This window comes from Pecten maximus, unplaced genomic scaffold (assembly GCF_902652985.1).
Source record: "Pecten maximus unplaced genomic scaffold, xPecMax1.1, whole genome shotgun sequence".
Taxonomy (NCBI): Eukaryota; Metazoa; Mollusca; class Bivalvia; order Pectinida; family Pectinidae; genus Pecten; species Pecten maximus.
In genome coordinates, this window is record NW_022983092.1 from 18,241 (window position 1) to 38,949 (window position 20,709).

At 39.9% G+C, this 20,709-nt stretch overlaps 3 protein-coding genes across 3 annotated transcripts; all 3 read left to right on the top strand.

Annotated features, from left to right (window-relative positions):
• The first annotated feature begins 8,115 nt into the window (after positions 1–8,115).
• LOC117321446 (ATP-dependent DNA helicase PIF1-like) lies at positions 8,116–11,161 on the top strand. Its single transcript, XM_033875863.1, has 2 exons — positions 8,116–8,472; positions 11,084–11,161. The coding sequence occupies exons 1-2, from the start codon at positions 8,116–8,118 to the stop codon at positions 11,159–11,161; spliced, it is 435 nt and encodes a 144-aa protein (XP_033731754.1).
• Positions 11,162–11,759: 598 nt separating this feature from the next.
• On the top strand, positions 11,760–12,909 carry LOC117321445. Its single transcript, XM_033875862.1, has 2 exons — positions 11,760–12,467; positions 12,631–12,909. The coding sequence occupies exons 1-2, from the start codon at positions 12,016–12,018 to the stop codon at positions 12,722–12,724; spliced, it is 546 nt and encodes a 181-aa protein (XP_033731753.1). The 5' UTR covers positions 11,760–12,015; the 3' UTR covers positions 12,725–12,909.
• Positions 12,910–13,480: 571 nt separating this feature from the next.
• LOC117321447 lies at positions 13,481–14,050 on the top strand. Its single transcript, XM_033875864.1, has one exon. The coding sequence runs from the start codon at positions 13,481–13,483 to the stop codon at positions 14,048–14,050; it is 570 nt and encodes a 189-aa protein (XP_033731755.1).
• Positions 14,051–20,709: the final 6,659 nt, after the last annotated feature.

Below are 20,709 nucleotides of genomic sequence, written 5' to 3' on the forward strand. Positions count from 1 at the left end.
CAAACATCCGGAGAACTATGTGCTTGCCCGGAATACGTATTATGTGGAAAGTTTTAATAACACAATGAACATTTTCCAAGACAAGCGGATATCATTTAGTGACAGTCAGTACCTCGCAAGGTCTCAGTTAGCAGTCTGTCATTGGAATGAAAATGTGGACAGACCCTACACCTCGGTTTGGAACCCTCGTAGGGCACAAGCACCTCACAGCCAGCGAGGAAAGAACAACTATAAATCCCCAACACACAATTATAGAAATTCTGTTTGGAACAAATTTATAAATAATTTATTTCGGTGATATAAGCTATACATGGAACAAAGGAATACACACATGAGAGCAATAATAATGTAAGTGATTCAGTGAGCATTTGAATGTGACTAAGTGGATTAATGATTTGTGATTATGGTATAGGCATATATACTATATAATAAGGTCTTATTTATCCTATTTATTCAGATATCTAGAATGCAAGATATGGCACAAATTGATCTCTATTTCATGACAAATATTCAGATATAATGTACATGTTTGAACTGAATACTGAAAAATCTATAGTACATATATAGGAGCCCTATTTATAAAGATATCTTTACTCGTTTATATAAAAGAAAAAGAAATGTCTATTTAAAATAAAGATATGTACTGTATTTAATAGGGTGCTTTTGCATGTCAATAGAAATGTCTATGTTTAATTTGAATATTTCTAAATAAATATGCAGGCTGTATCAAATCATAAATTACTTAGTTATAGTGCTTCTGTATTGCTATACTTTAATAAGAAGGTATATTCAACAATACATTTATAAAATCTTTATGTACATGCCAGTATGTAGTGATTAGTTTACACTATGTACAGTATAAACACTGACCGTGTACACGTGGTTTAGGCCCATGTGGTTGTGTTTACAGCAGCAGCAAAGGCTGTTGTAGCCCCTCCTACTCCCTTATCGGCTTAATTGCTAACCACCCGGTTTTTTTTATGTAGGTCATCCCCGGCCTTTAAAATAGTGAGAAACAATATATCATTATGTTAAGTGATATCCCATTATATTTGGCTAGGTGTCCTGCCCAGCATCTTGGCTATAGCAGCAATGCAAATCCTTATTTAAGTTTGATGATAAATAATCCCATTGTTTTTTTCCAGAAGCTGACATTGTTGTATCTGTCCTAATTAACATATTTTATTGTTTACTTATATTAAAATCATCCCAGTGTTGTATCTGGGAGCTGACAGTCTTGTATCTGTCCTTATAAACATACTTCTAATTTGATTTAATTAAAAATCATTCCTGTGTTGTATCTGGGAGCTCTCAGTGTAGTATCTGTTCTAATTAACATATTTCTAATTGGATTTAATTATACATTATCCTGGCGTTGTACCCTGGAGCTTTCAGTGTAGTATCTGGCCTTATAAAAAGACTTCTAATTTTATTTAATTAAAAATCATCCCAGTGTTGTATATGGGAGCTGACAGTGTTGTATCTGTCTTTATAAACATACTTCTAATTTGATTTAATTAAAAATCATCCCAGTGTTGTATCTGTCCTGATAAAAATATTTCTAATTTGATTTAATTAAAAATCATCCCAGTGTTGTATCTGTCCTTATAAAAATATTTCTAATTTGATTTAATTAAAAATCATCCCAGTGTTGTATCTGTCCTTATAAACATATTTCTAATTTGATTTGATTAAAAATCATCCCAGTGTTGTATCTGGGAGCTGACAGTGTTGTATCTGTCCTTATAAACATACTTCTAATTTGATTTGATTAAAAATCATCCCAGTGTTGTATCTGGGAGCTGACAGTGTTGTATCTGTCCTTATAAACATACTTCTAATTTGATTTAATTAAAAATCATTCCTGTGTTGTATCTGGGAGCTGACAGTGTTGTATCTGCCCTAATTAAAATATTTCTAATCGGTTTTAATTATACATTATCCTGGCGTTGTACCCGGGAGCTGTCAGTGTAGTATCTGGCCTTATCAAAAGACTTCTAATTTTATTTAATTAAAAATCATCCCAGTGTTGTATCTGGGAGCTGACAGTGTTGTATCTCTCTTTATAAACTTATGCTTCTAATTTGATTTAATTAAAAATCATCCCAGTGTTGTATCTGCCCTTATAAACATACTTCTAATTGGTTTTCATTAAAAATTATCCCAGCTGATCATGACAGTGTTGTATCATTCCTAATCAGGTACCTGTCTTACTTACCATACAGACAACTCAACTCATATATATGGTATATATTACATGATTTTTATGTCTTTTATGCATCATCTCCATGTTTTATCATAACATATTGTTGGGCAATTAGTTTTATACTCTTGGCAGAACTAGTGTAGAATCTAGGGTGGCATATATATAGGTGCTAAAGGTCCTATCTACCTTTATTACTACGCGTATATCCACATAATACATGTTGTCAGAGTATAATGTTCAATGTTTGATTTTTCTTCATAAACCAGTTTCTGTATGTCTCTAATTATCTAATTATAGATTTAATAATATATATGGAAGATGACGGATTTCCAATTTTGCGCACCTCGTACAGATTTCATTGATATGTTAATTCGCAGTAATTATATATTATCATGTATCGGTGCACTTGGAAGGTTGTTACTTTTTAATTCTCTATCAAGTAAATTTTGACTGATCAATTATATATAATGCTGATATTGAAACCAATTACTAAGTAATATGGTACAGCAAAGTTTCTGACAGAGACTAGAGTGTCACCTATATGTTTTAATTTTGTTGCACTTTGCTTAACACTTTTATGTTTCAGACACTGACCACCAATATGCCTAAACGGAAACCGGCAACTGGTGGGTCTACCAACCCCACTGCCAGGAAACGTAAACAATCGAACATGCAAAGCCCTGCCCCTCCCTCTGGTATCGTCGCATCCATTATCGAACTATCCAGCATTTTGCCGCAAAGTGTTGCCCCATCCAGCGTGGGACCCAACAATATGGTGTCATCCACTGTTGGACCACCTAGTGCTGCGCCAACTGCCATTGGACCACCCAGCCAGACTTTACCTGTGAATATTGTAGATCTAGCTGCGATGGTATCAAGAACTGTCACAGAAGCAGTGTTGACAGCGCTGCAGACAGGAAATAATTCCTCAGCCGGCAGTATGTCCTTAAGACATCAACCTGCACAGCCACAACAGCAACAGAACTCTTCTGGGACAGTGACTGTTAATGTTCCTTCGGCAGCCTTAGGTGCGCCAGACCAGGTACAGGCAACAGGTGGGTTCCCCCAAGTTCTAGACATAGCGCCACCAGTTTCATTGGCATGTCAGCCATTATATCGCTGCGTAAGCAATGAAATGCGGGAAAAGATCATATCTGGCAAATATATAGATATGGCGGCGATCATAGATACCACTAATGATATGACTCGCGATTCCCGGCTGCAGGTCAATGAGGCTGGATTTATCCAGCTACCTCCCCCCGTAAGCGTTTTTTGGACATAACCCGCTGGACAGATGCATTTAATATATACTCATCTGTGCTGCGTGAGCACAATCCCGAGCTACGCGAGCATCTGGCTACATATCAAAATGTAATTCGTGGTATAGCTGCGAGTGGGGGGAATTGGTACCATTATGACACCAATTTCAGGCGCATGCGCGAGTCGTCACCTGGAATCGCGTGGAACCAACTCATAAATGAGCTTTATATCCAGGCCTTAACTCGGCGCTCTGGTTCCAGTTCCCAACATTCGCGCCGCTTTCAAAATAAAGGTTCACGGGCGCCCTTTCGAGCCCCCCGGCAAAACACACCCCTTACTTGCCACAAATACAACAAGAGGCCCATGGGGCCTGTATCGCTCACCTGGATGGATTAGACCAAATGTCAAAATAATGTTCATATTCAATTTGTTTTATTTGTAAATCTCTAACAATGCTATATATGGTTATAGTGTGGGATTCCGAACTGCTTTAAAGATTAATGAAGTCCAGACTCTCTAGGGTCTGAAAGACCTCAAGAATTGTTTTTAGAACATGCATTTATAACTTTATGACCAGTAGGGATTTAAAGGAATTACCTCTATTTCCCCTATTGGGCCCCGCCCATTTGTCCCCTTTGGGGTCAGAGTCACCATTTATGCAAAATCTGTTCCCCTTCCCCAAGGATGTTTCTGACCAAATTGGGTTCAAATCCATTCATAACTTTATGACTAGTAGCGATTTAAAGAAATTACCTCTATTTCCCCTATTGGGCCCCGCCCCTTTGGCCCCTTTGGGGTCAGAGCCACCATTTATGCAAAATCTGTTCCCCTTCCCCCAAGGATGTTTCAGACCAAATTGGGTTCAAATCCATTCATAACTTGATGACTAGTAGCGATTTTAAAGGAATTACCTCTATTTCCCCTATTGGGCCCCGCCCCTTTGTCCCCTTTGGGGTCAGAGTCACCATTTATGCAAAATCTGTCCCCCTTCCCCCAAGAATGTTTCTGACCAAATTGGGTTCAAATCCATTCATAATTTAATAACCAGTAACGATTTGAAGGAATTACCTCTATTTCCCCTATTGGGCCCCGCACCTTTGGCCCCTCGGGAGTCAGAATCACCATTTATGCAAAATCTGTTCCCTTTCTGCTAAGGATGTTTCTGGCCAAATTGGGTTCAAATCCATTCATAACTTTATGACAAGTAGCGATTTAAAGGAATTACCTCTATTTCCGCTATTGGGCCCCGCCCCTTTGTCCCCTTTGGGGTCAGAGTCACCATTTATGCAAAATCTGTCCCCCTTCCCCCAAGAATGTTTCTGACCAAATTGGGTTCAAATCCATTCATAATTTAATAACCAGTAGCGATTTAAAGGAATTACCTCTATTTCCCCTATTGGGCCCCGCCCCTTTGGCCCCTCGGGAGTCAGAATCACCATTTATGCAAAATCTGTTCCCTTTCTGCTAAGGATGTTTCTGGCCAAATTGGGTTCAAATCCATTCATAACTTTATGACAAGTAGCGATTTAAAGGAATTACCTCTATTTCCGCTATTGGGCCCCGCCCCTTTTGCCCCCTTGGGGTCAGAATCACCATTTATGCAAAATCTGTTCCCCTTCCCCAAAGGATGTTTCTAACCAAATTGGGTTCAAATCCATTCATACATATGTAACTTAATAACTTGTAGCGATTTAAAGGAATTACCTCTATTTCCCCTATTGGGCCCCACCCCTTTGGCCCCTTTGGAGTCAGAGTCACCATTTATGCAAAATCTGTTCCCCTTCCCCTAAGGATGTTTCAGACCAAATTGGGTTCAAATCCATTCATAACTTGATGACTAGTAGCGATTTAAAGGAATTACCTCTATTTCCCCTATTGGGCCCCGCCCCTTCGGCCCCTCGGGGGTCAGAGTCACCATTTATGCAAAATTTGTTCACCTTCTGCCAAGGATGTTTCTGGCCAAATTGGGTTCAAATCCATTCATAACTTTATGACAAGTAGCGATTTAAAGGAATAACCTCTATTTCCGCTATTGGGCCCCGCCCCTTTGGCCCCTCGGGAGTCAGAATCACCATTTATGCAAAATCTGTTCCCCTTCTGTCAAGGATATTTCTGGCCAAATTGGGTTCAAATCCATTCATAACTTTATGACAAGTAGTGATTTAAATGAATTACCTCTATTTCTCCTATTGGGCGCCGCCCCTTTGGCCCCTCGGGAGTCAGAATCACCATTTATGCAAAATCTGTTTCCCTTCTGCCAAGGATGTTTCTGGCCAAATTTGGTCAAAATCCAATAAGGCCTTTTTGACTAGTAGCGATTTGAAGCAAATGTTGACGGACGGACGACGGACGCTGCGCCATGACATAAGCTCACCGGACCTTCGGTCCAGGTGAGCTAATAAAAACCAACAATGCGATGGCTGTTCTTACAAACATGCCTGTGCCCACTGTGGGCTCTCACACCCCCGCTTTAAATGTAAGAAGTGGCTCGAAGTCAGGGGTAATTCCCAAAGGACTGACGGTCAATCCACTAAGTAGATCACCAGTTGATCCCCCAAAAATGGGGGTAGCATTGACGGGATATACTCCTAGCTTAGCTGCATATATAATTTCTGGCTTACAGCTGGGTTACAGATTACAATTTCAAGGTGACAGCAACCCACAAACGTGTAGTAATCTTAAATCGGCGATGGATGATCCCTTTCAAGTTAAGCTTAAGTTACAAAAAGAATTGGATGCTCTCCATTGGGCCTGGTACCTAAAAAAGATATGGGAAAATTTCGCTTAATTCACCATTTGTCTTTCCCCAAAAATCGTCCAGAATCAGTAAATGCAGGAATACCTCGAGAATTCTGTTCAGTGTCGTATGCTTCTATTGACGATGCTATACAGATATTAAAAACCCTGCCTCCAGGTTCATTTATGGCCAAGACAGATATCGAATCTGCCTTTCGGATCCTTCTGGTTCACCTAGATGATTTCCCTTTGTTAGGCATAAAATGGGAGGGATGCTACTATTATGACACATTTCTGCCTATGGGCTGTTCCTCATCCTGTCAGATTTTTGAGACTTTTAGCACAGGTCTTCAATGGATTGCCCAAACAAAACTAGGCTGTTCAAAGGTTGTTCACATCCTGGATGATTTCCTTTTCATTGATAATACTAGACAGCTAGCACAACAGTCCCTTGATGCCTTTCTACAATTCTGTGCAAGTATTGGGGTACCAATTGCTAGGGAAAAAAACTTTTCTTCCATCCACAACCATGGAATTGTTAGGTATCACACTTGACTCTATTAGACAGGAGGCCAGGCTTCCTCCTGACAAAGTGTTCAAATATCAACACCTGTTAACCAATCTTTTAAACCAGTCAAAATGTACGCTAAATGAGTTACAAAGTATTATTGGCCTTCTCAATTATGTTTGCAGGGTCATTATTCCTGGCAGACCTTTTTTGAGGAGATTGATTAACTTAACTATTGGTGTAATGCAGCCATATCATCATATCCGGTTGAACAAGGGAGTTAAAGAGGATATCAGAATGTGGCTAGCATTCTTGGACAGTTTCAATAAATGCTCGTTTTTTCTTCACGAGCAATTTATTTCCAGTGAAGCTATTCAGCTACACACAGATGCTGCGTCAACCCTAGGTTTCGGTGGCACCTGTGGGAAACAGTGGTTTATGGTTCTTTTCCATCCTCTTGGTCGGGTTACCACATTTCTATTAAAGAATTCTATCCAATTCTTTTGGCAGTCCCACTTGCAGAGGTTAACTGCTATATTGTAATCGAAACGATATTTGATCTTTTATTTTATTACGGGTTTCAAAATGACGGCCTCCCGTGCGTGCGACATGTATGCGTGTGGTGAGTGCGTATGTGTGTTTTGGGAGGCTGCGGTATGTTCGTGTTAAGTCTCCTTGTGATAGGCGGGAACTTTTGCCGATTTTAAGTGCTACCTCACTGAAGCATACTGCCGAAGACACCCAGCAGCACACCCCACCCGGTCACATTATACTGACAACGGGCGAACCAGTCGTCCCACTCCAAATATGCTGAGCGCTAAGCAGGAGTAGAATCTACCATTTTTAAAGACTCTGGTATGTCTCGGCTAGGGGACAGAACCCAAAGCCTTCCTCACAGGGGCGAACGCTCAACTAAAGGCCAAAAGTGAGGCATTGTCAAGGGAGAGAACACAAAAGATAAGATCCCAAATTTGGTCGCCTCTTACGATCATGCAATGGGGGCAGCAGGTACAATTCTTACTCCCTAACTGCAAGGGCAGCAAGTATGGAGAGCCTGGGTCGAGTAGTATTGCAGTTATGGTCCGGACACCATATGTGCCCGCCCGCCAACATAACATAACGGGCGTATAAAAAGTACCAATCCGAGTAAACTGTCAAATGTCCACACAAGAAAGGAACATACCTTTGTCAAGAATCCTTAATCCATAGTGAATGCGATATTTTTGTCGCGCAACGGCGGTTTTTTAAGAGAAAAACATATCTGAAGCCGTCCAGCAGACAGCAATGCATAGACTCTGGTACGGAAGTCGACAACCACGCATGCCAAAAAAAGCGTTTTGCAACGGGCAGTCTGATTGGTCGATAAATTTCAGTAAGTTTTATTTACAGTAAAAATTGGCGCAACATGATGGTTTTGACAGATGATCAACAAGAGTGTTTGAAGGTTGTCAAAGATGGCCATAGTTTCGTGATATTAGGCCAGGCGGGCACTGGAAAAAGTGTCCTCGTCTCGGAAATATTCAATCAGTTATCAGGGACTGGAAAACATGTTCAAATTACAGCTACTACCGGAATAGCTGCATCTCAGTTTCCCAGTGGTCGCACTCTCCACAGCTGGGTTGGCATATTAGATGGTCGTTTTTCTAATAGAGAGGCAGCAGAAAGAGTGTCAAACGATGAAAACACTGCACAAAGAATAAGAAAAACAAACACGCTCATCATAGATGAGATCAGCATGCTCAGTGCAAAGTTATTCGATCAGGTAATTTTTTTAAACAATATTCAACAAAACTTGCCCTATGTCATTAGCCTACCCTTTCACAACAGAATACCTATAGCTGTAGGCCTCCGATGAATTCGCATAATATAAGTGAAATTATATTAGGAAATACTTTAGGTAAATATCGGCCCATCGACAACTAGGGTCATTTAGGGCCAAACAATATACTAACATGTTTTATTTTTAATGTTAAAATCAGATAAATTTTGTCATTTTTAAAAGCATCCGTATTGTATATTTATATCATTATGATAAAAAAGTTGGTTAAAAATGGTAAAATATGTATATGTACGAATAGGTTATGTAAACTTTGTTATATAAATAGAACGTCAAAGACAGTAACGTAAAAGACATCAAAGTTTATAAAATAGATCGATTTCTTTCAAGTAGCTAAATATTGTTTTCGAATCCACGGAACTGAAAAGGGCCTTCATATCTGGCACTCGAAAGTTTTTATAACGAATGTGCTTGAAATCGGAATATTCTATTAAAAAATGCTCCACTGTAAATTGAGCATCACATGCATAACACACCGGTAGATCCTCTCGTTTCAAAAGGAACGAATGAGTAGGATATGTGTGCCCGGTACGGAGCCGAGAGAGGACTATTTCCTCTCTACGACCCTTCCGACTTGGTTTTGATGTTTTAAGTTTTGGTTGTACTTTAAAAGTTTGTTGCTCGTCTCGAGAGACCAGCGTTGCTGCCATTTACTCTTAATGGCAGAACTAATTACAGGTTTGAAATCTGTATATGGTATTTTGATATTTGTTTGTTGCAGATTTAGAGCAAGTTTTGCTTGGCGGTCAACAAGTTCGTTGCCTTTAATACCGACATGGCTCGGAATCCAAAGTAATGTTATTTTGCATTTTTTTAAGATACGAGATATTCGTAAAACAAGGTTTTGTGTGAGTATATTCTTTGGATCTCGTAATTGTCAATTCTGAAAGACAGATAGAGAGTCGGAACAAATTATTGCCTTTCTAATGCGTTGTTCTTCGAGGGCCAAATCGATGGCACATGATTCCGCAGAGAAGATAGAGGCACCATCTTGTAAGCGGATTGAAGAGCAATGGTGATCGGAATAGCATGCTGCGGAGACCTTTACTCCATCTTTTGAGCCATCAGTGTAGATCTGAAAGTGATCGGGAAAATCTGTAATGCATTCCAGAAAGGAGGATTTGTGTTCTTCGGGTAATGCACTCGATTTTGCCCTCACGTGTAGAGTAAGGTTAATATCAGGTGTTTCGACAAGCCATGGCGGTACATCCGATACGGTGTATTCGCCTATGTTGTCTAAGCTTATGTTAAGTTCATGAAGAAAATTCGAAATTCTAATGCCAAATGTTGGTAAGAATTTTTGGCTCTGAGTGAATATGTTTCGGTATTGCGGATTGACAACAAGATCAAAAGCCGGGTTTTTCGGGTTTGATTTCAATTGGGCGGCATATTGAAGCGTCAGTTTTTTTCGTTCGGTCATGTAAAGATGGTTCATTTGCCTCTACATAAAGGCTCTGCGCTGGTGTTGTTCGGAGAGCACCAAGTGCTAGACGTAATCCTTGGTTATGGTTAGGATCCAACATTTGCAGGTAAGAATTCCGTGCCGATCCATAAACGATGGACCCATAGTCGAGTTTTGATCGAATAAGTGCCCTATAAATGCGCAAGAGCATTTCACGGTCCGCACCCCAGTTGGTGTGGGATTGTACGCGTAAAATATTCATTGCCTTTGAGCACTTATCCTTTAGGTGTTTAATATGTGGAACAAAGGAGAGTTTTGAATCGAAAATTAGTCCGAGGAATTTGGTTTGCTCTACAACTGGAATTTTGCTTCCATTAAATGTTAGATCAGGATCATTATATGGCTTTCGTTTTTGGCAGAAGTGCATGCAGACAGTTTTTGATCTAGAAAATTTGAAGCCGTTTTCATCTGTCCATGTTTGTAGTTTGCCCAAACATTGTTGAAGTTGTCGTTCTATCGTGTGCATGTTCTTCGACCTATAGCAGATCAAGAAGTCATCAACATATAGAGACCCTTCAGTTGACTTACCTAGACATTTAGTTATACTGTAGATTTTCAGACCGAAAAGAGTTACGGAAAAGATCCCACCCTGAGGGACTCCCATTTCCTGTTTAGCTATTTCAGAATACGTTGAGCCAACGCGAACCTTAAAATGTCTGTCAGATATGTAGTTTGAAAAGAATTTTGGGAGATTCCCACGTACACCAATTTCATGCAGGCCTTCAGCTACGTATTTGAAGTACCGTATTCGACCTAATAAGCCCCCCCCCCCCCCCCCCTCCCCCTCCGATGTTCATTTTCTTTGTTACGTAATGTTTTGTTTTAGTATACGTTGATGAGGAAAAGTTTACCATAAAAAACGTAAAATAAGTATAATTTCAATTCACAAAGACAGACAAATATGTTGCATGGAGTCTTGGAAGTTAACGTGATTGATGAATATGGTCAATTTTTCTGACAGTCTAAATTTTGTCCTGATAAGCGCCCCTCCATTTTCTTAAGATTTTTTAAGCGCTCGGGCGGTTATTGGGTCAAATACGGTACTCTAACTATTAAATATATTCGCATTTATAGGGACTCTCATCGTTGAGGTTTTTTGGAAGTCTTCTTGAAGAACATCGGACCACATCGTCCTCAGATTTTAATTTTTGATGGCCACGATTCGCACCACCACATTGAGCTTATTGAATCGGCTCGTGAAAACAATATAGTTTTGATGGAGATGCCGTCACACTGTTCTCACTGGCTCCAACCCTTAGACAGGTAGAATCAATATCAAATAAGCGGTTCAATTTTTATCCAACCAATTGTTTGTGAACTATACATTGATCGTTTGTTAATTAATTATCTAATATCTAAATTATAAACCACGACGGTGAAAGGTCACTGTCCAGTTAAGCAGCATGACGTCACAGTCAAATAATTAAATTGTTCTTTTAGTGTCTATACAGGCATATCCAATATTGTTACATATCCAGATTTTGTAACGTTACTTACAAAATGAATCTCTTTTTGTTATTTCTTTTTGTATTTTCAAACTATTCAGAACTGTATTTTGGCCTTTCAAAAAATCTTGGAAAGAGACCACCACCTCATTCCTGGCTCAGACAGCATGCCCTGTCACCCATGCCAACTTTTTTCGGCTTGTAACGAAAGCCTGGAATCAGCTTAAACCAGAATACTTGGTGAACGGTTTTCGGGCAACCGGGATTTACCCCTGTGATGGAACTGTTATCCCTAAAGAGGCATTTCTTCCATCATCAGTGTATGCAGGTGTGTCATTTTGTTTTCTTTGGCTATTTTACCATCAACTATCCTTTGTGCACAATACTGCACATATATGACCCGATGCGACCTTAGAACAAGCCCCTGTGTTACTTTTCCGTACGTTTCTTCAAAACGGTATCTAAGTCCCTTTGTTAATTCTTGTCTGTTACTTGCGTTTTTTTTCTTTCTTTTCCTTCTTCCTTTCTTACTCTCTTTATTGTGTTTATCCGATAGATGAAATGGAGAACCAGACACCCAAGCCATGCACACCCGAGCCATGCACTCATACAGAGCCATTAAGTGACGTACGCGTGTCCGACAACACCATGTCGTTAACGTTACAGGAACTGCCACAGCTGCATTATGATGAAAGGACAGAGGGTACCCTTGTCGATTTGGGGATCTCCATAACAGACAGTGGGGTAGTGGTGTCATCAGTGCCATTAGACGGCAGTCTCGACATGGACATGGCAGATATTGCGGACAATATCGGGGCGTCACCACCGGATCCCTTGCCAAATGCGTCCTCATCCGACACGTGTCCCCCGGAGCTGGCATTAGCTGCCATTGAATGCAGTATAAGTCAGGCAAAAAAGCCCAGTATGAAAAAGCTCTCTCTGCTGGTATTGATGTGGCTGGTGACCGTACGTTCCAGGCTTGGAAGACGTATAAAGTTAAAATGTGTCCACAGGTATTCGTCACGGTTAGTTAAATAAGATATAATATAATGTAATGACATTTATATTATGAGATACGTGTGATGGAATTGGTAAGTACCTGTATTAGTATGTGTATGTAATCAATGTATTGTGTAATAATTGACTAATTCAACTATATCTTTCCTTTTCGTTTAGATCACACAGTCTTCAGATTCGTGGCTCCTGGAGGTGCCATCTGTACCGCTACATAAGAAACCAACAACCACAACAAAAGGCGGTTACTTTGTGATATCATGCGGCATAAGGCATTTGAAGAGAAAAAAATCGCGGAAAACAACAAGTTGATAAAACTAGAGGGAAAAAAAAGCGCGCGCTGCCAAACGGCTTGCGGCAAAGAAATCGACAACAGCAAAATTAATTATGAAATTGGAACCGGATTAAATATGTCTTATTTATTTTTTATGAAACCTAAATATTGATGACACCCTGTCTTTTTACATTATTATACAAACGGTAAAATTAATTTGAAACTTCCAATTAATTTTTTTAAATCGGATATGCATCCAAAAGTTAATCATGTGATTATGACAACTTAACTTTAAGGTAAGGTAACTTCATTCAAGTATTCTTTGTGTTTGTAGAATGAGCAATGGTTGCCGATTTTCGTTCTGCTGTGTTTCAGTATATACAAATTTACGTCCCTAGTTTGAGCTTACAGAAGTTCATAAATAAACAATTAAATATTAATATTTAATTGCATTGATGTTAAGTGCTTGTGATTGTTGTATATTATGTATATTAACCTTATATGGTAATTTGACATCACATGACCAGAGTAAGACTGCGCAGTCAGACATCACGTGATCATTGCGAGACTGCGCAGTACAGCTTTTGAGACGTCACTTTAGCGTCAGCCAGAAAAGGGAGTCAAAGGCCAAAGGTAAATGTGTTTTATTTGCATTTGACACGGGTCATTACCCGATTTTATTGTACTTCCTCTGCTCATATAGTATATCCGGATAGTTCGCCAGTGAACGTGGCTGTTATGGGACATAGCTTTGTGCGCCGTTTATCGGAATTTGTGTCGAGTAGGGATGCAGAATGGCGGAATTTGAGGCTAGAGGAGTCGAGTATCAAGGTTTCCTTTCTGGGCAAAGGCGGAGGTCGAGTTTCTGATCTTTTTTCTGATCAATTCAGACGTTTCGTGGAGGCGGTAACTCCCGATGTGGTTATACTTCAAATAGGTGGCAATGATGCTGATTGTCCTTCGGCAGAACCTCGTCGATTGACGATTAACATTTTCTCGATTGCGGAGTGGTTGCTTGGGTATGGGGTAAAGCATGTTGTGATTATGCAGTTGTTACCGAGACAGCTAACTCGTCGGGTTTCCCCCGTTGTGTACAACGAGTTTATTAAGACTGTGAACCAACACATCAAACGCATGGCTAGCACACGAGGTGATATTTCTTACCACAAACATAAAGGTTTGAAGGGAAGTCCCACAAATGTGTTTCGTCGAGATGGGGTTCACCTAAATGACGCGCACGGGCTCCCCAAGTATGTAAGGAGCGTGCGCGGTGCGGTCATTGTAGGGGCCAGACAACTCAGCTCGTGAAGACTAACTGATCACAGTAAGTTATGTTTAAGTGTTGTTGTGTAGTTGCCATAATATAGCGGAAGTAATGGAAAGATTGTTGTTGCTCGAGGTTCTGTTTATTGTATAAACTTATAGATGAGCTGTAACCAGTCAACTTACACGTGATCTCATACTTTCGGTTTGCTTAGTGTGTTTGTTTACAATCCGTTATGACCTAGTTAGGATACACGTTTCACTACATACGGTAACTACTAGTTTCACAGGTCATATAGTCGACATGCTAGGGGCCTTTGTGGCCTATGTACATTGGTTCTTCATACAAATATAGTTTTGCAGTTATTTCCAGCCTCTGTGGCGTCTTAAGTATGTGTTGGGTGCCTGTGTGTCACCTTTCTAGGTATATATAGGTATATATATATCTTGGCCTTTGTGGCGAATTTTTACATTGATAAGCCTTGGTGGCTGATGTCCATATTAACAAGCCTTTGTGGCATATGAACTATACCTGTGTGGATAGTTTGTTAATATTTACTTGTATGTGTGTCTGGGACATGGGTAATTAGTAATGGTGTCATCATTAATCAAATAAATAAACAAATGTGACTTACACATTGTTATGTGGTTTGCTAGACAAATTACTGAGGTGTATGGTTATTTTGATGATGTCTACATTTGCATTGTTGAGTTAGGGCAAATAATAAATACTAATTACATGCAAATAGGTTACAAGTTTTTGAGGCCAACTTGTCTCTAGCTAGCTTGTTTTCCTGTCACAAAGTACATGTTAATATGTCTATACTGGGGCATCCAATTATATGTATTTTCTTTCTTTTTGAGCACAATGCCTCCTACTAGACGGGCCGCGAAAAACCACAGGGTGATTAACACCACAAGCACTGAGCGGGCAACTGAGGTCCAGATAGAACAACCCACTCCACCCAACATAGTCAGGGGCAGAAGGGCCAGAGGGGCAGTGGAGGAGGTGCCAGTGGTGATGGCAACGACAACGCCTATTTCTCAAACAGCTGTTCAGACGCCATCAGTCTCAGCTATAGCAGCTGAGCTATTCCAGCTTATGAAGGCAGAAGGCATGGTGATGAGAGAACCACAGCCAGTGTACCATAGCCTGGGTCAAACAGGGCAATCAACCACTATAAGTGCCCCTATGCAACAGCTGGGGCCTTCTACATCAGGAACAGCTACATCAGCAGCGCTTGGTGCTCCCGGACAGCAGTTGATACCTCCAGTGCGGACCACAACGCATGATAACGTATTGACTGAGAATTCGTTGCCACTGTCCGATATTGTTTTTGGGCCTGTGGCCGACAGTTTGACAGGTCCAGGCTTTTCGTCAGCACGTTCCACACATGGACAGTTGTCCCATGCCAGTACCTCAGACGTTGTTACAAATCTGACACAAGTACGCTGCCTGCTAGACAACGCACTTACCGAGAGCTCTAAACAATTATACAGTAGGGCTTTTCATTTACTGTTTACATTTTTGCATAACACTATGCATGTTAGATGTCACTTGCCCATTAGCATTGATCACTTAGCACTGTTCATAGCTCATTTGGTACAATCTGGCTTTGCCACTTCTACTATTTATTCTTATGTATCTGCTATTGGTTATTCACACAAATTGTTGAATCATACAGATCCTACTCAAATTTTTGTTATACGGAAAATGTTAACAGGATTACAGAAGAAAGGTAAAGCTCCTGACACTCGCCTTCCAATTACTCAATCGATTCTTCAAAAGCGTGTTTCTTCTTTGTCAGCAATTGATCTCACCCCTTATGAAATCTTGGCTTTCAAGTCCATGTACTTGTTGGCATTCCATGCATTCTTGAGAATTGGGGAGATTGCTGCGGGCCAAAGTAAACACAACCTTTTACAACTTAGCAACATTCAGTTCTTTAAGGTGGGGTCAGTTGCTTTTCCTACGCGTTTAGAAATCAAATTTGAGTCGTACAAAGGTCATTATCATACTGATCCTATGACTATTTCCCTACAAGGGCATTCTGATAAGTCGTTTTGTCCAGTATACAATCTGTATTGCTTTCTACAGACAAGGGGCTCAAAACCAGGTCCTCTATACATTTTTCAGTCGGGCAAACCAGTCTCCTATGCATACTTTACAAGAATTATGAAATGTGTTCTGTTAGCTTCTGGTTATAGCACTGACTCATATAAGAGTCATAGTTTCAGAATAGGAGCTGCTAGTTTGGCCGCAACCATGGGGGTACCCGAGGGTGATATTCAAGCAATGGGCAGGTGGCATTCGCGTGCGTTTAAGAAATACATACGTATACCAACTTTTTCTGCAATTTAGTTAGCTAGTGAGTTGGATGCATGGCATCTTCACACTAGGTTAACATTGAACAATAATGGTTTGATTTGCCTGCCTCCCATTTTACATAACTTAATACAAACTATTTAATGTTAGTTGTGTTTATTACATTAGAACCATTCTATTGTTGGCGTCATTTAACACGCAGTGAAATTTATCATGAGCTGATTATGAGTGAAAAAGTGTATTAACTAGCTAGACTGCAAAGTGGAAATAAGGGTCTTGGGGTGATGCACCTCTGCTCCTTTTTTCATTATTTATACACGGGGTATTACTGTGGTCAGTATACACCAGAAAGTTACATTTGGTTCAGTGCGGTTCTTCCTTAACATTTCCATGATATTCGTTGGACTTATCGTGTATACGTACAATCATATGGGCATGGGGTGATGCACTTCTGCCCTTAGGAGCCAATGGACGTATTTGGAATAACCGCATATAGTAAGCTTACTAGTGACACTTCAGTGTAAGCAATGATATTTGGGATGGCTTATGCCATTCATACGAAACTGTTCAGTTCATGAGACACAATTTTGAACAATGTGCATTTCTTGAAGGGAATTTGGGATGCTTCAGCTCTGCCCTTCTCATGTAGTTAAAGTTATATATGTATGTAAATAATTGTATTACAAAGTTATTCCTGTGTTAATCAGTTTTCAGTCAGACTGCTTCGGGTGGGGGATGCATTTGTAATGTCACTGACATGACACTGCATGGTGGCTGATTTTCCCCCTCACCTACAATAGTCATATATAGAAAGTTATCCTGATTAGGATAAACCGTGTTATGTAATGTTAATTTTCATTACATAAGGTTATGTAATTAAATATTTCATGTTTTAATAAACGGCCATTTCAATCTATCAAAGTGTTTCTGTTCTTTGTGACTATTGGACAAGCTTGCAGTTTGACTGAAAGCGCAGTGTGGTAAAACAAGCAGCTGAGCATAAATAAACAATTAAATATTAATATTTAATTGCATTATGTTGAGTGCTTGTGATTGTTGTATATTATGTATATTAACCTTATATGGTAATTTGACATCACATGACCAGAGTAAGACTGCGCAGTCAGGCATCACGTGATCATTGCGAGACTGCGCAGTACAGCTTTTGAGACGTCACTTTAGCGTCAGCCAGAAAAGGGAGTCAAAGGCCAAAGGTAAATGTGTTTTATTTGCATTCCCACCTCCTACCCCATCACCGCTATGGTTGTTTGGCCTTTGCATTCTCTTTTCTTACAGTTGACAATTTACTTTTAGTAATCCTGTAAGACGTGTTCATTTTATTTACTTGTTGAGAAATCTTTGTAAGATTTCAATCATTGATTCTTTTTACTGTTGCAAAATCTTTGTAGATTTCATTCATGTATATATTGTAGAATTATGAGGATATCTGTTTCATTTGGTTAGGCAATCTTGGTAGGAGTTTGTTCATTTTAAGATTGTTTTTCAAACTTATTTTTAATTTTAATGTTTTTCTATATTGCATTTACTGCTTTATTCAATTTAGTATGTACATGTCCATACACACCTCAAGTGGTATTCGGTTATAATTGAGTGAGTAAACACTTACCAGCTGGCCTAGAGCACGGATAAATCCTACCTCCCTCTTCCCTAGAAAGGGGAGAGGTTGGGGCAGCCCGCTCGCAGCACACTTGAGGTGTTGCATGTTAAGTTTTGTACAATGTTTAGGTTTGGGCTGATTTTCCCCCTCACCTACAATAGTCATATATAGAAAGTTATCCTGATTAGGATAAACCGTGTTATGTAATGTTAATTTTCATTACATAAGGTTATGTAATTAAATATTTCATGTCGTTTTAATAAACGGCCATTTCAATCTATCAAAGTGTTTCTGTTCTTTGTGGCTATTGGACAAGCTTGCAGTTTGACTGAAAGCGCAGTGTGGTAAAACAAGCAGCTGAGCATAAATATTTTAGTGTGTTATAATACCATTGTTGAGGTGTTAAATTGAATATATTCAAAGAAATAATCGTGTGTCCGGTGTATGGTATCGGACTGTCCGATGTATGGTATGAGACCATCCGATCCATGGTATACCTAGCGTATATTAGAAATAAGACGTCTTTCGTACACACTCTTGTCTCATTCGGCTTCTATGTAGTAGAAAAGTCATTCGGAACACATTCACCTTTATTGTGTTGTATTGGAATGGGGTATAACGTACCAGCGAAGGAACGAACGCGCAACTTCCGAGAGAGGTGTCCGATGCATGGTGAACTCACCCTACATCAATTTCACGGGTTTTAGTTTTTGAAAAATTGTCGAATGTCAACGTAAATTTCGTGAGAGTTTATATCTATCATACCATCCATGCATGTTGCAAATTTTGTGTAACGTAAAAAACATGTAACGTAGTGATAAGGACCATCTAGATTTTAATTAGATTGGTCACTTTTGGGTAAATATCTGATTGATTGATTGATGGGGCTTAACGTCCTTGTTCCGGTTATAACCGAGCCTAGGACACTGGGTAAATATGCCGGATGTATATTTCGTTTTGTCCCCCAAATGTCTGGCGAAATGGTATCATTCTTTTGGGACGAGTTGTCTGACGCTTCTTTGATATGAACGGCCGTGGTATTCCGCTGTAGAAAAACGACATAATTATTTGAGTGTTAGCAAGTTAACATTTCACTCATATTATATATCGTAGGAGTCATGATGCGACAAAATAATAAGAATTTACTGGAATGTCGTCTCAAAAACCCGTTTACATGTTAATATTTGGAGACGAAACGTCGTAGCGGTTAAACTTATTGTGGCGAAACGATTGATCAGAGGGATTGGTATTGTAGTTTTTATGCAGATTTTGATCCAACTTTTCCAGATTTAATTAAGTAATCACAAGAACATGTGTCTTCGCTTCTGTATTTATTCTCGTTCTCATACAATCCGCCAGGGGGCAACCAAGAGCGGATGGCACCCGAGACACCAGTACCGTCAAGGAGCGAAATGTATACATTAGTAACATTACACCCCCCCCCCCCCCCCTTCTTCTTAATGTCTCCCTTGACAATGCCTCACTTTTGGCCTTTAGTTGAGCGTTCGCCCCTGTGAGGAAGGCTTTGGACTCTGTCCCCTAGCCGAGACATACCAGAGTCTTTAAAAATGGTAGTTGCTGCTCCTGCTTAGCGCTCAGCATATTTGGAGTGGGAAGACTGGTTCGCCCGTTGTCAGTATAATGTGACCGGGTGGGGTGTGCTGCTGGGTGTCTTCGGCAGTATGCTTCAGTGAGGTAGCACTATAAATCGGCAAAAGTTCTGGCCTATCACAAGGAGACTTAACACGAACATACCGCAGCCTCCCAAAACACACATACGCACTCACCACACGCATACATGTCGCACGCACGGGAGGCCGTCTTTAAATGACCTTAGCTGTTAATAGGACGTTAAACAAAATAAACCAAACCAAACCTCCGTACTTTGAATCGCTGGACAGCATTTCTAAAGCTAGATATTCTGCGAAATTAAGTATCATTGATAAGGTTGACCCTTATACAATCAGTAAAGACCGATATAGCAGTAGTGAGTATGTACGTAACGAGCTAATGAATAGAAATACAATAGATCTATTGTTTATAGAACAATGGGTCTATTGTTTGATTTCTATAGGCTATTGTTGAAGACAATAGATCAAAGGGAATCTATTGTGATTGATTTAAATGTCTATTGTTATCGATTAGAATAGGGGTATGGTATTTTTGTTGGTGGGGACGCACAGGTGTTCGAGGTCATTGACCGAGAATGTGGTCACTGGGACAGAAATAGCGTGTGAAAAATTAAGGGTATGATAAAAATAGAATAAGGTCACTGGGGAAAAAACCCAAGTGACCAGCATAGTGTTATAAATATAGAACATCTATCAGGAGTATACTCAGCATAAAAAGTCCAGGAATGCGGTCAGTGGGGGAGCACCCCGTTGCTGTGTGGATCACGTGAGAAACATATACCTGTGATAAAATAGAACGTGTTTGGAAAATTTTAAATGTAAAAACCATTGACCAATCATCTCATTATGTTACCATGCCCATATGTATTATATCAGAAGTTAATAAAAAAAAAAGCCACACACCACATCTTCAGTCATACCTTCAAAGTCTAAAATCTCGTCTTGACTTAAATAGATACCAGAGATCAAAACAACTTGTAGAATTTTCCGTGGAAATGTACAGAAAAAAACTCCTACGTCACTTTGTGCCTATATAAACTCTCCAAAACAGCATACAAGACATTAGTTTGTCAGAAGATCACTGAAGGCTCAACAGGCTCTACGAAATCTACTACCAGCTTCCGTAGAA

Bases quoted from the DNA above. Each gene is read 5' to 3' on its own strand.
- LOC117321446 (XM_033875863.1), top strand. From the start codon at position 8,116: ATGATGGTTTTGACAGATGATCAACAAGAGTGTTTGAAGGTTGTCAAA. The intron at 8,473-11,083 runs GTAATTTTTTTA...TCGCATTTATAG, and splicing joins GTGCAAAGTTATTCGATCAG to GGACTCTCATCGTTGAGGTT.
- LOC117321445 (XM_033875862.1), top strand. From the start codon at position 12,016: ATGGAGAACCAGACACCCAAGCCATGCACACCCGAGCCATGCACTCAT. The intron at 12,468-12,630 runs GTATTCGTCACG...CTTTTCGTTTAG, and splicing joins AAGTTAAAATGTGTCCACAG to ATCACACAGTCTTCAGATTC.
- LOC117321447 (XM_033875864.1), top strand. From the start codon at position 13,481: ATGGGACATAGCTTTGTGCGCCGTTTATCGGAATTTGTGTCGAGTAGG.